This window comes from Tenebrio molitor, chromosome 2, assembly GCF_963966145.1.
Source record: "Tenebrio molitor chromosome 2, icTenMoli1.1, whole genome shotgun sequence".
In the NCBI taxonomy this organism is placed as follows: Eukaryota; Metazoa; Arthropoda; class Insecta; order Coleoptera; family Tenebrionidae; genus Tenebrio; species Tenebrio molitor.
Window position 1 is genome coordinate 30,165,952 of NC_091047.1, and position 15,375 is coordinate 30,181,326.

The window sequence follows — 15,375 nt, forward strand, 5'->3', positions numbered from 1 at the left end:
AAAATTTAATTACAATATAGTTGCAGCGACTTTCAGTAGTTTCGATTGCTCGATCGACGCAACGAAAACTAGAGAGAGGAGCGTGAGCAGTTACATAATAGTTACGTCGACAGTATAAAGCTAAAAACCCATCCCTACTAGAGTTAGTTCATATCAATCCTGAAGCTTATAATTAATTTGTGCATTGTAAATTCACTTTTGGCAAATCTGTAGTCGTGGATGCTTTGATTGGATCCTACAGAAATGCTCTACAGTGTGTCAAGGTTCTCAGAGCATTACAGCTTCCTGTGTTTTGTTCAGTATATTTTTGATCTTCCGTTAACTTCAAATTCGATTATAATATCACAATGAAATTTCTTAAAGGAATGGTAAACGGAATGTATTTTGTTACACAATTTTTTATCAGTCACGAGCCCTTCACATCCGTTCCATTCTAAATACTACATAATATAATAATAAGGCATAGACAAGTTAGCGTATATGTTATAAGTTTTAAATTTAAATATTCGTAAACAAACAGCTCCCGATAACTGACTCTCCCTTAACCACTTTAATCTCGCTTAAGGCAATAAACTTTGTCGCGATGTAAAATAATTTGGCAGTTATTTCTCTCGACCGTATTCTCTGAATCGGATGTTGCTTTTTTTGATTATAATTCAGAATCATTGCCCTGGACTTTTCGGATTAAAATGGTTAATGTACAGGTGCGCTTAAAAAATTAACTTGAACCTGAAAAAATTAAATGATATGTGTAAGTAATGGCTATGATTGCACTAAAACATGCCAACGACAGATTTGTTGCTGTTGTGATTCTTTCATGTCCATCCAGTGTGCCAACTCTTCGGCTCCACTCGAATTTAAACCTAAACTAAACCAACCGACCATCTCTTTCTTCTTCGTCACTCCTTTCCGGTTATATACAGCCACCATCAAGGTCACGTCGGCGAGTTGGAACAGCGCCACCTGCAACAAAGTGACATTTGAAACCTGTTCTCAGATCAAGCACACACAAAACATCATTCAAATACCTTATAGATACATAGATATAAAGAGCACTTACTTAAACTTAAATTGTTCTACAAACTCAAAACTGCACATCAGTTTTTTTAAGATTCTCGCAAACTATAACATTACATAGAGACGAACAGTTTGACTGATTGATTGTGTGGTAGGTATCGATAATCTCAGAAACTAGGTACTAAATCAGTCTTGATGGAACTCTCACGATTGGCTTCCTTATAATTTCTGGGATGTTATAGACTACTGACTATTTATCGTCACCACACTATCTACTCAGAGGACTGGAAAGTGAACAAAAATTATTACTCGGAGTGTATTATCAAGACTGACTAAAATGGCAAGGGTAGTTTTTCAAAGAGAAAATGAAACGTTATCGCAAAGAGAAGAAAGAATAATAAGAAGTAATACGTAATTTCGACAGAGCGTCTACAAGTAGAGCGACTGAAACCGAAGAGAAGCTCAGTTAACAACGTGATAGAACTGTTCAGATTGGATCCGATTACCAAAGACTAAACAGTCAACATGAACGGAACATACGAAACAAAACACCCGAAATATAAATCGAACAAGAAGAAAGGATATTAGCAGGCAGACACGAAATGTAACAAATTGATTACTGGAGTTTGACGCAAGGACAAGAAAGATTTTGTACCTAGTTAATGAATAAACAATCATAGAATAGAACTGCTAACAGAACTACGAATGTAGATCAATCTCTACGCAGTGGATCAGCCTCTTCTTATTATGACCCTTGAGTAGATACATACAGAGCCATCAAAACGGATAGGTAAAGTGTAACATATCTGCACATATTGTGGAGCAAAGAAGTGGCCAGAAGAGTGTACCTAATAGTATGTATTGTGCCAACGCCAAAGTGAAGTTGACGCCCTTGCACCGGTCGTAGTTAACAGTTTGGATTAACTTAAGCGGGACTTAACTGACACATTTCATCGCGCGGGTTCTAAATTTCAGTTAAAGTTCCTCAAATTGACCTGGGGTTCCGCTTAAGATTTCAATTAAATAAACTGACCAATCAGATTTAGAAGATGAATGGGATAAAATAAATTGGAAAATCTTCAAAAATTGATAATGCACAAAGTAATAAAGATGAGAAAATTTTATTAAACTAGCATTTATGGATAACATTTCTTGAATACCTACATTTTGAATTTTTTGAGTTTGAAGAAGCTCCTTAACTTACTTCTATCGAATTTTGGACAACAGCATAAGTGTTCGTAATTGTTACATTTACAAATTATGAGAAAACTACATCATGTCAGCGAAGTAGCGGTTTGATCGAAAATGGATTACTCACTTGGAAAACGAAAGTTTCTTTGAAAAGGGGATTCGGTTGTCCTCTTCGTACTGTCGTTTTGCTGTGAGAGAGCTCCTGTCCTGTGCTGCTGACCAGATTCAGTTTGACGTAAGTGTCTGGTGCTCTGTTGAGGGCAAGATTTCGGAAATGAGAGCCTTTCACCACTTCTATACTAAGTCTACCGGTGGTGGCGTTGTAACACAGCCCTAACAGAAGTTCAGGAACACCTCCATGCTGCATGGAGTGTGTAGACCCCGTGCTGTCCGAACGAGCAAGACTCGTCAGTTCTCCGGCACAACCTGTCAACTGTAACGGGGAATTCAGCAATTTCTCAACTTTTATTACCTTGTTTTGATTATTTTAAATTAAGACCAAGATAAGGTGGCCATTCCTTCCCTATTGTCCGAGGTAATACCGAATTTTAGCACAATTTCATAAAAAGTTATAGATTCTGAAAAGGTTTTATTTTTTACATTTTTTTAGATTTATTTATACAGGGGTAGAAATAGCCACCCAGATTCAAATTGAGAAAAACATAAAATTGATATTCACTAGATTAATGGCCGTCTGCACCGACGTTCCTTATTTTTAAACCAAGAAAAACAATTGTTGCTACGATTTTAACAATTGTAACTAAGGTTTTATTTAAACTCTTCTTAATTTTAAACTACGACGGTGAAAACGGCTATAAGTAACTTTTTTTGTTCGACACTGTCAGAATTTGAGAATTTTCTCCTGTGTGAACGGATTTTGATTAATGTCACAACTTGTCAAAACGAAACCTTGAGATAGCCGAGTTTGAATTCAAACCAACCGCCAACAATCTCTCATGGGTTGTGAGTCATAAAATCTGCGCAAACAACGAACATCGGTTTCAAGTACGCGCTACTGGGGTCGACCGGACTGTGTTTTTAATTTTTTTCTAATTTGCTGTTTTAACAAAGCTGTTAGCGCATCCATTTTGAATGCGTTAATAAGTTATTAACACATCCGAAATCTAGGACCTTTTTTCAGTTGGTAACACACATTGCCGGCAGCAAATTGACTCTGGTATTCTCTGCTATTCGCCGCGTTTATGTATAATTTATCTTGAATTGTAATTTTACTTGCGAAAAATGACAATTATGTTTAGTCTAAATTCAAAATTAGAATGATTTTATTTGTAAAAAAACATGAATTTAATATGCAAATTAGAAAAAATAGCATAAAAAATTGGTTTTATAAAACTTAAGAGCACTCGTCATTGACAGGCACTCCTGTTTGCGGCAGTCGTGCTGCAAATCTGACTCGTGTCTTAATATAAGTTTCATAAAACTCATGTTTTAATATAGGTGCATACTATTATTTGACGAGTTTTTGTGTAAATTGGGCCTTTTTTGTAACGAGTGGGCCATTTTAAAACGCGAGTGAAACGAGCGTTTTAAAGGCCCACCAGTGCCAAAAAAGGCCCAATTTACACACGAACGAGTTGAATACAACGTTTTTTTTTGTTCGACGAACCCATTAAAGGCTCCAAATCGCTTAAAACCTTTAAAATTAGCTTGACGTTTCGTTTTGACAAGTTGTGACGTTTATCAAAATCCGTTCACATAGGAGAAAATTCTCAAATTCTGACAGTGTCGAACAAAAAAAAATGTTTTATTCATAATTTCAGTCTGCAAAGCTTGATAATCTGTAGGGCCATTTTATCTCATGTGCTTCAGTCTCAAATATCGGCCTCCGATCACAACAAGTCTTCTTTTCCCGATTTTCATTTGTCCACGCGTGAATGTTACAAACATGTTTCAGAAGAGATGTACGGTCGGTGGACAAATAAAACTGGGACACTTAAAATTTAATCTATGTAAATCAGACCATTGAATTGTCATTATATTTGTCAGTGTCTATATAATATGTCATACCAAAGTTAACCTATTTGCGATAAAGCCGTAATTAAACGATGCAAATTTGTAAATTTTGACTTATGTGATTGTCATTTTTGTCCCAGTTTTATTTGTCCATCGATTGTACATTTTTTTAAACATATAATTAGGCATTTTTAATTGGCTATTGTTATTAATTGAATTGCTACCGTTTCTCTCCCGCACTATGCGTATAGTGGCTCCAATCTTTATTCGGCCGGGAGTAGCCTAAAGCTATATGCACGACCTCACGGCCTCCTAGATTCATAAGAGACTCGTCTCTTATCCGGCCTGCCGCATTCGTAGTTCTAGGCATTATTTTTGTTTTATAGGGTGCGCCACAGTACGGGGCTTATGTGTTGTACTGGTTGCCTGCCTTGCAGGAATTTATTGTTTTATAGACGTGTTTTCAACATTTTTCAACAGTTTTCACTCACACATACATCTGACACCTTTTCAAAATCTCAAATCAAAAAGATTTTTTATGAATGGTAAATTTAATTTCAACAATTTTCTTTTTTATAATTTTTTTTTTATTTGTCTGTGAGTGCAAGTTACAAAAATTTACAATGACAGGAAGTTCTAATTTTTAAATAAGTGTCTCACTCACATTTAACCATGAACAGGACAATGAGTTAGTGGATTTCCCGAAAGATTGAGGCCAAGATATTCTTCAAAACAAAATTTATATTTTCCTTTGGAATGCTTGGTAGAATTTCTACTATTATTGAAATTATTGTAAATTGTATAGTTTGCGAACGAGAAATTGGAATTTTAGCTTCTTCACTTGCAATGGGTAGATTGTAAAGATTATAATAATGAAGATTTACGATAGTATAAGTTTATCTACCTGCTAGTTACTAAAAAGGGATGCCAAATATCGGCAAAATGCAGATTGTTTGTCCCTCCTGGAATGAACTGCTCATAGCCGTAAATCTTCATTATTATGTATAATGTTTAACCTTCCCAAAACCCATTGCAAGTGAAGAAGCTAAAATTCCAATTTCTCATTCCCAAACTATACTAGACCCACAAATTGATCATTGGGGTAACTTAGCCTTCCTCTATCTTAGTAATAAATTAATTCCAGTAAAGGGATTTTCTTTTTCGAATTTGAATCTTGTAAATATGACAAGCAATAATCACATCCATGGACTGCCTCCGTTATTTTCATAATTAAGTAGCCACATAAAAAAGCTGTTGCCGCCGTCTCAATTTGAAAATTGGTTCTTGGCAAATAAGTAAAGGAAGACAATTTTTCTAGTTTTTCCAGAGAACTATCTTGCAAGGTGACTGAAATAAATACATTGATCCTAAAATTTGGGAATCTTGGTAACATTTTACTACTTGCATATTCTGCGGCACTCATGAACATGATATTACCAGTATGATCTCTCAGTCGTATCTTCTATGCTGCATTTAAAGTGATATCATTGGGTAGATTATGATAAGAAATGTTAACTTTATGTCGTGAACTAATACAACATTTTTTCTTTGTTTGTGGCATTTTTTAAAGTTTCGACTGCACTTAGTTTTTCAAATTGACAATTTATTATACAAAATGTCATTATTCATACGTATTTTTAGTTGCATATACTAATATATGGGTCACATTAAAGTCGCTAGATGGACATACTATACGGGGAATTTCATAGACAACACAGTAAACCTATAGAACGCAAACTCCTATGCATTTTATCGTTTTTTTTTGGAAACGCACCCACCACAAGCCGTCAGGGGACGCTGCTGTTTTATAAAAATAAAAATCGCGGAAACTTATGCCAAAATTAAAAAAATATATATATTTTGACATATTAAGTCAAATAATAAATCCACTGTTACGAGAATTTGCAGAATGCAAAGGTATTTAAACCATGTGGAACTCGCCATAGATTTTCAAATCCAATTAAATATCCTGGGCATTTTATGGAATGGATTAAAAACACGGGTAACAAGCAGTTATCAACTTTGTAGCCTATTAAAGTGTAGGTATAACAGCTACACTGTGTGTGGACTTTATTTTACCAGCAAATACTTCGGCACGAACAATAGATTGCTGAATGTGGCCGTACCCTCGACTCAATACAACTTCCTTGCTTTTCCAGTCCAGACTTACTTCCAGTAATAGTAAAAAAATATTGATAATTATATTTTAACTGAAAACTATTTTTTATAGAATTTTCATCCGATCTACTAATCTACGATATTTCTGCTGAAGACGCTATAAGTAAATTGTGTAAATCCTGTTTTATGTAGTAATGAAGATATAAATTCTTGTGAAAGTTTCAAAAAGAAAATAAGAAAAGCTGAGCATAATCAAAATTATAAAAAGTCAGAATGTTAATCCAAAATTCGGGCTGCAACTACGGGCTGCAATGTACCGAAAACGTTACATGCAAAATTCGATGTCAAAATAAAGAGCAAAATTTTGAAGGTGAGGAAGCCATAAATCTCTGTTTGTCGCAATGGAGGAAAAGAAACACCAAATCAAAATTTATAAAAATGCAATGGAAGTGCATCGAAAAAAATTGAAAATAAAAACTTCAAAATAAATGTAGTCTTTTAATTTAATAAATAAATTATTTTGAAAATTTAAATAAATAAAAAAGCCAGGATATCCAGCTGGCTGTGTCTTATTGTGCACCTACCACAAGCCAGTAGATGGCGTCGGGACACAAAAAACTATGGGAGTTTGCGTTCTATAGGTTTACTGTGTTGTCTATGGGGAATTTTCAAAAACAGACATTTATCGAATGCGACAGGCCGGATAAGAGACGAGTCTCTTATAAATCAAGGAGGCCGTGCACGACCTATTCAGTTTTCTGTACGTCAACATGCATTTCCACATCACTCCATCACTGACTAACTAGAACCAAGCGCTGAGTTGCAGCCTATAAGCAGGGCCGGCTCAGATAATTATACGGGGTGATCAAGAAGGACTGTTTAAGTTGGTAACACTGGATCGTATTTTAAATCGTATAACAAGAGTAACTTCCGGTTGTTGGTGGCTTGTCGTTGTTAATGCTATACCTATATCAGATACATATGTGTCAAATAAACCAACAAAACATATCCAGTTGCAGTGTTATAAATAACCGAATTAAACAATTTTCTTAATTGTACTGCCAACTTAAACAGTCCTTCTTGATCACCCGGTATATTAAAATTACGGCTTTTAAAATTGTATTAAATTGGCAACTAATAATGAACTGAAGTCTATGTAACCACTGATTTAGCTTATGAACCACAAAAAATTTTTAAAAATGCTTTTAGCTAATAATAATTTAATAGTCATTTACACAATTAGTTGGATAAAAACAATATTACAGGATTCGAGTGTGAAGATTGCAGATGACGAGGGCGTTAGCCCGAGTTCATCTTTAATCACACGAGTTTCTGTAGTATGCTTTAGCCCACGTGTTATGTACAAAATTTTATCTAAGACCGCCCCGAATTAAAAAAAAGGTAAATCTTATTTATTTCCGCCAGTTTCATCACACCACTCAGTGGAATAATGACTTACTTATCCCACTGAGTGGGGTAATGAAGCTCACTTATCCCACTGAGTGGAAATGCGTCCGGTAATGAAGTTCCTTATTCCACTCAAATGAGTGGGATAAGTGTCATTTATCCCACGGGATTAGAGAAACATTATTCAGTCGATTATAACTACTTTGGAAATACCATTTGCTAACAGCATTCGGAATAATAAACGAGATTCATACGAAAATTACGAGATATAGATAATATACAGGCTGTTTGATGAAAAACGCCTCAAGCCATAACTTTTTTATTTATTACCCGATTTCAATGAACAAAAAAATCGAAGCTATGATTTTTCAAACGCTACAAAACAGCCATAAAATGTATTTTTTTTGGCGTTATCTTCAATAACTAGCGATAGTCAACTTTTTTTTTTAAATAGACACATGTAGTTTTTTAGGCTTGGTCTGGTAAGGTTTTTTTTTCTGAATCTAATGATGTATTGAAAGTTATCATTTGGTTCATAGCTACCCGAAAAAAAAATATTTTTTTTTTGTGGTTCAGCTTACTATAAAATTTTTAAGAGTGCCGTGAAAAACAATCGGAATACAAAGTACGATAAATGTCATCTAAACGTCAGCTTATAAATTTTCATCTGCTTTTTTAAACTTTTTTTATTTAAGTATAAAATAACATTGTAAGTCATGCAGGATAGCAGTCATTTGACTATTATTTTATGTTCGAGTGTAATAAAAATCGTAATTAGTCAAAAACAAAAAGTTAATAGAAATTTTTTTTATTCATGTTTTTTAAAAGAATAATAATACCTAATAATAAAACTTCAAAAAAAATTTGTTACCAGTCCTAGACTGTGTAACAAATTTTTTTTATTCATGTTTTTTAAGAGAATAATAATAAAACTTCAAGATTGCACCTGAAAATTTTCAAACTCACACTTGAAATTTGTTGCTATTTGTATTCCAATTGTTTTTTACGGCACACTTGAAAATTTCATAATAAGCTGAACCACAATTAACAATTGTTTTATTTTTTTTCAGTCAGCTATGGACTAAACGATAACTTTTAATACATCATTAGATTCAGAAAAAAAAACTTTACCAGACTGAGCCTAAAAAACTACATGTGTCCATTAAAAAAAAAAAAGTTGACTATCGTTAGCTACTGAAAATAACGCCAATTTTTTTTTTTAATTTTATGGCTGCTTTGTAGCGCATGAAAAACCATATCTTTGTTTTTTTTGTTCGTTGAAATCGGATAATAAATACAAAAGTTATGGGTTGAGGCGTTTTTTTATCAAACAGCCTGTATACCGACTCGCACTAATGCCTAATTCTGAATCCGACTCTGTGAGAATGACACGCGACAAAAAAAGTATGAAAACAATACCAGTCTTAAATCCAACTGACCAAATTAACCAGGTAAATAGAATAAATGTGTCATCGTTGAAAAAATAATTGGCCGTTTGACTTCTCGAGCGCTTGCATCTTCGGTCGCATTTCAGTAACAGAAAAAGAAAACATTGCCTGAGGCGAGTCAAATTTTCCCTGGACTCTGGACCAAGTATAAACATTTCGAATTTCGACTCGATAGTGCGGAGTGCGATACTCCGAACTCTGCGCTTTATTCAAGTTACGACAAGCTTACTCTGGCGACGAAAGGTAACGTATGTCTAACCGAATTCACACAGCGGCAATAGGCGCTCCTGTGGTATAGTTCTCCAAAGTTACTAAGAGCTCATAAACTTTTAGGGGTGTAATGAGCTATTATAAAAATATTAACTTATTTTAAGCCGACTATTGTGGCTCAACCCTGAAACTACCAGAATAATTTTATTTTTCTGAAAAAACTCTCCTCTCTCTCTCTAACGCAAAGGGTCTGCAGCTGTTCACTTGGGCAGTTTATTAATCCCGTAATAAACCATTTGAGATAAGTTAATATTTTTATAATGGCTCGTTATATCCCTAAAATTTTATGAGCTCTTAGCAATTTTGGAGGACTATATCCGCATCCAAAAGTTTGCGAAAAACTGGTTCCATTGGTGGCCAATTTAGTAATATAAAATCAAAGGTAATATTTATTATTTTAATCCGTAAATAGTAATTGTTTGATATAGAGCATTCACTTTAAATGTTAGGTTTTGTCATAAAACTTGCCTGCTTTGACACTTGTCCGAAACTCAGTGAATCTAAAACTGTGTTCAATATATTCGGGTCCAAAATTAAAGAATGGTGGGATCGAGATCCACTTTTAGAAGACCAAGTGAAACCATTAACATTTGTTGCCAATACTGGTGAATCATCTAGTGAATTTGATTCAGATGACGATTAATTTTTTATTTGTTTACGTATTTTATTATTTATTTTTTACTTACTGTAAAAGATACATATGTAATGGATACTTCACTAATTACTCTTATTTCTTTATTAAGTAATCTTATTTGTCAAATACATTATTTAAAATCAACAATCTCTTTACATTTTTTTGGTCACTGATCACAAAATGTGTTTTAATTTTTTTTACTTGTGGATATTTTAACGTCTCTTTCTTTTGCTCGTCGATAAGATGGTGAAAGTACGACGTGGTAGTCGTGGTACCAGTTTTATATGAACAGAGGGATTCCTACTTTACGGTACCGATACAATGAAAATTTGCTGCTTTCGTAATTTATGGTGTTTTGAGTTTACAACTTTACCCAACGTTTAAATTGAATGCCCTATACACCACTGGTCAGTGGTCACTTTAACGGCGCGCATCTTAAGCTCCGCCCTTATCCTGTTCTGGTTTGAATCAATCTCTATCTCTATATAAATAAAGCGCATGCGTCGTTCCAAGCGTTCCACCATTCTTTTAACTCATACATATTACTTCCGATTTGTTTGCGCAGCTCCATATGTATTACGCCTCTATTTACTTTATATATCTCTGTGGTCAGTACACACGTTTGTTATTTACTTATTTGCCGTATTGGAATCGTACACATCTAACTAAAAGACGCGCTCAATTCTAATTAACATCTGGCAACAATGCAGCATTTTTCCATCTCTTCCGGTTGCGCGTGTGAGATGCGCAGTTTGGGCTGGGCGTTGGGCCACGTAAAATCCGTGCACGTAAACGACTAAACGCTACGTAAAGTACAAGATTACCCTCATCCCTTACCCGTGTTTGTAAAAGAGCTTTAATATTAATAATGTGCTAAGTGTCGATTTAGAATAATAAGCGTATAATATAATTAATTAATAGTGCAATGGGCAGTGTAGATACCCACAACAAAGTGAAACTCTCTGGAACAAAATTAAAATGGTTTAGGTGCGATCAGTGTGAACACAAAACCAGGCAAAAGCATCAGTTAAAAATACATAAATTTTTACTACACACGCCCGTCGATGTGTTTAAGTGTGATGCATGTGAATATAAAGCTAAACGAGCGCGAGATTTAAAAAGACATAAACTTGTACGACACACACCCGTTGATGAAATAGAATGGTTTAAATGTGATGAAGATGAATGTGAATATAAAACTAAACGAGCGCCAGATTTAAAAAGACATAAACTTAATCGACACACGTCCGTCGATGAAATAGAATGGGTTAAATGTGATGAATGTGAATATAAAATTAAACGAGGGGGAGATTTAAAAAAACATAAACTTTCTCGACACACGCCCGAGGATGAAGTAGAATTTTTTAAATGTGATAAATGTGACTATAAAACTAAACAGGCGGAACATTTAAAAACTTCTTCGACACACACCCGTCGAAATAACAGAATGGTTTAAACGTGAAAAAATAAAGCTAAACTAATAGAAACTTTCTAAACCCACATGTTAACAAAACATGTCTTCTAATAAAATAAAGTGTACACGAAACAAAGAAAAACTTTAAAAGTGAACTGCATTTGAGTGGGAATAAAATTAAGCAAACAAACATTTTCGCTGACTCGCGAATTAAATAACTCGAACGACAAAGTGAGTTTTTAAAAAGAAGAACTTTATTACAACGGACACGACAGAGCTACAATAACTGAAGTTTGGGTTAATACATGGTGGTACTTATACTAAAATTGTATTTGTTTTATAATGATTATCAACTAGTTGGGTAAAGGTTTCGGTACATAGTTTATGTGTATCCCATGACTGAGGGATCCAATGTCTGAGTTTATATTTATTTTGTATTCTTAATCTATTATTTGAATAAACTGCTTATAATTGGTCTGTTAGTTTGTATATTTTAAGATTGAAGGGTCAAATATCTAACTCGCGCACCTGCAAAGTGTTCATGTGCTTGGGTACCACCAGCCCCAAAGCTGGCATTGTATGTAAATGTCAAACAGTTAACATAATTATATTAAATTGTAACCTGTCAAACTTACGTCAGCTTTCAGTTGGAAAATTATTTAAGAAAAAACCCGTATCCGAAGACTATCTTGTAAGACTTGATTTTTGCCCAAGGGCGTTATCCCTCAATATTTGATAATTAATCGATCAGACTCATCGGTACACATTAAATTAGACAATCTCAGCTACAGTCATACGATAATCTACAATCGGACTCACCTCCACCTCATTCAGTCATTCAAAGGGTAAAGCACAGGTCCGGACTCGGGTTTGCTCAATGGGACGGTACAAACATGTAAATGATAAACACTTGACACATCTGTCGCGAATCAAGGTCATACAGTGACTCACCCGGGGGATTCCTCCCCCTAGCTTCTATCATGATGAGGGGCTCGACCACGGGCGTCGTCTTCAGAGCGCTACGTTCCGGGATTGCGTTGGATGTTCTAGTAGCACTGTAATAGCCCCGTGTGCAGTTTGGGGTGCACAGCCCGCCCGCAGTCTCCACAGAGGAAGACCGCCACGGCCAGAGTATGAGCCTACAACCCACTTCCATACGTCATGACGCGCCCGGTCAACGGCCTAGCCGTGTCATGAGCCAAAGGTGCCCCACCCGGACATCCGGTGCTCAGGAATCATACCATGGTATAGGGAGGTTTTACGCATTAAGGTACTGATCTATAGCCCAGGTTGCCCAAACCTGCTATCACCCAGTTACCAACACACCTGGTATCTCTATTCACTACACCACTTCCGGATCACAATTATTCACCTGCCGTCACTCTCGTACTCGTACCTTGGACAGCCCGTCGGTTTCAGCTGCCAAGCCCACACTGCCTCTCTCGCCTGTGGAACTGTTAAAAATCACCCCCGAGTCAAGGACCTTTCAGAACATAATTTATGAGCCACGTGTTTGGGGTGGCAGAGGTAGTTTTTCTGTTGCGTTTTAAAAATTCTCTTACAATCTAAATCTGGAGTAAATGTGCAAGAAATGAAATGTTCATTACAGGCAAAATAGGAAAATATGTCGGAACTGGTATATTAAGTAAGTTTTTTAATCTGCGCTTCTTTGAAAAAAAATGTTTTGATTTTTTTTTCTCTTAGTTATTGTGGGCTTTGGAAGGTCCGTTTTTTCACATTCTGTTTAACTTAAAGTAAGCTTTTTAGGAGATAATCAAGGTCTTCATCACTGGTGCATTCATTTATAATAGCATTAAAAACAGTTTTGCACTGTTCTTCTTTGTGTTACTCCGTACGCTGGTAGATTGCACGTTTTTAAATTCTAGTTTCAAAACAACGCAGTGAAAAGTACTAAACTCTCCATCTTAATTGTTTCACGTTATGTAGAAAACCGTTGTAGCCTTGCAGATTAATTCCTGTCATACGTGTTTCTGTGTCTGTCTTCTGTCAAAAAACGTGCAATCACTGCAATCTATCAGAGTATGGAGTATACCTGTGTTTACACTGCCTCTCCCAACAATTTGCCCAATTCGTAGGGCTACCTCTTTATTCAAATTTTGTTTTGAAGTAGAAGCCATGCTGATTATCTGAGTGGTTTTGTGAACTTGGTGCAATGGATTTTTCTATCGTATACATTGCTACTGAGCGTATGTGTTTACAGAAGTTATTTTTTACAGAACCTTCATAACGGGAACATTTAAAGTGATGAATGCAGGAATTGCCTGGACTGCAATTAAATGAAGTATTCTGCAGTTGCAGTTATCATTGATCAAACTGATTTAATAAAAGTCAACCTTGCTCTGGGAATGCATGAGGAATTTGTGTGAGCTTTCCTCTGTTTGTGGAACTTGTTGATAAGGTAAAACTGAAGAAATTCTTCTCCAGGATTGGTCTATTATCAGTTTGTCCAATGCATCTAGGCAAGGTTCTAATCTTCGAACTGTTTCACCAGAAAAGTAATTATATTTTAAATTTTTATGCAGGACCTCTAAATGCATATTTATTTTGTAGTGTTAGCAACTGGAATCTACATTTGAATTTGGCGCTTCAGAATTCCGGAAGTCCAGAGCCGCTGCCTGTCCAAGCCGTCGTATTGGGGAAGCACACTGGAGTTGGACACTTCACTTGCGAACTAACTGGCCTGGGTTGCACAGCCGCTCTTTGTTTTGTCAATCAGTTCTTTGTTTTCTTATTTTGAGTTTATTGTATTGAGTTTTAATATAAGTTTATAAAAAGCTATTAGTAGTAAGCCTGCATTCTTTCTGAAAGAGTGGGCCCAGGAAGGTGTTCTGTCAACACTTTGAAAGTAATACATTTGCAGCTATGTAATTTAAAAATGAATATTCATTGTTTATTTCCAAATATTTAAATACATTATTTTTTAATCTGAAAAACTCAATTTCATTTGTTTCTCTTGCTGAATCTTGATGGATTTTATTTCTTACAGTATCTGAAATTTTGGATTTATAATGAATTGCCCAATTTTTCATAACATGCCAAGTGCAAAGAAGCCGCCGTGGAAGGGAGTCCATTACAAAACACCAAACATACAGGTGTATCACTGTGTCATCTCATCAGTCATAAGAAAATCTGACATTAAAATACCTACTCAGCTTTTTAATTAATTAATTCTTTTAGGAGAACTTCTTGTATTACAGTATCCTTTCTGTTAGAAATTAAGAACACGACTGGGTGAAGTTCTTGTTGGTGACCAACATGTATAGATAAGTACAGTTTGGGACACGGAATTTCGGGCATCATTTTTCTGTCACTTCAAAAAAATTGCGATGTAAATCACTCTTTATTGTCAACGTGACATTCAAAAGTCAAATTTTGAAATTTATTTTCTGTCCACGTCAGTCATTGAGGTTAATAATGTAAAGCCTATTACATTTTTTGATAGTGATGCCCGAAATTCCGTGTCTCGAACTGTACATACTGTACTCCGAGAGTCTAATGTTGCGACTGTTTTTTGGAGCACGTACTACACTCCTGCTTTCAAAATTTGCAAGATTGCATCAATGATATAGTAAAGTATTTTACCATTAGTAGTTTCAACTGTCTTTGTTGCATTAACGAAATAAAATGACTTTGTTTCCTTTTTGATGGTTTCTTTCTATGTTTTAATTCGCGTGAGTCAAATTCTAACTGTTTAATGAGAATGATTGATGCTGTTCAGTATGTATATACACAGAGATGACACATTATACGAAATGAATTGTTTTGAGAATTGTCTATGCACATGTCTGTTTCTTAGTTTGGAACACTTTCCCAAGGTTGTAGGTATGTACCTACCATAGACGTCTACTATATCCTCTAGACTAGTCTAGAGTCTAGACATT

At 35.3% G+C, this 15,375-nt stretch overlaps 1 protein-coding gene and 2 long non-coding RNA genes across 5 annotated transcripts in view; 2 read left to right on the top strand and 1 right to left on the bottom strand.

Moving 5' to 3' along the window:
* Positions 1–380: 380 nt before the first annotated feature.
* The window catches only part of Syt14 (Synaptotagmin 14), a 102,481-nt gene continuing 87,486 nt past the window's right edge, over positions 381–15,375 (bottom strand). For both annotated transcript variants that reach the window (XM_069039644.1, XM_069039643.1), the window contains exons 8-9: positions 2,336–2,641; positions 381–963 (exon numbers count right to left, since the gene is read on the bottom strand). In XM_069039644.1, coding sequence (XP_068895745.1) covers positions 763–963; positions 2,336–2,641 — 507 coding nt within the window. In that variant the 3' untranslated portion in view covers positions 381–762. The remainder of the gene's footprint in view (positions 964–2,335; positions 2,642–15,375) is intronic.
* LOC138124586 (uncharacterized) lies at positions 4,423–6,739 on the top strand. The gene is made up of 2 exons (XR_011157209.1): positions 4,423–6,357; positions 6,413–6,739. It is a non-coding gene; the product is annotated as an uncharacterized lncRNA (long non-coding RNA).
* LOC138124581 (uncharacterized) lies at positions 10,598–14,896 on the top strand. Of its 2 annotated transcripts, XR_011157203.1 has the most exons (4): positions 10,598–13,118; positions 13,711–13,989; positions 14,045–14,339; positions 14,481–14,896. It is a non-coding gene; the product is annotated as an uncharacterized lncRNA (long non-coding RNA). The 2 variants fall into 2 exon arrangements; XR_011157202.1 differs by lacking the exon at positions 14,481–14,896 and having other exon boundaries at positions 10,600–13,118; positions 14,045–14,442.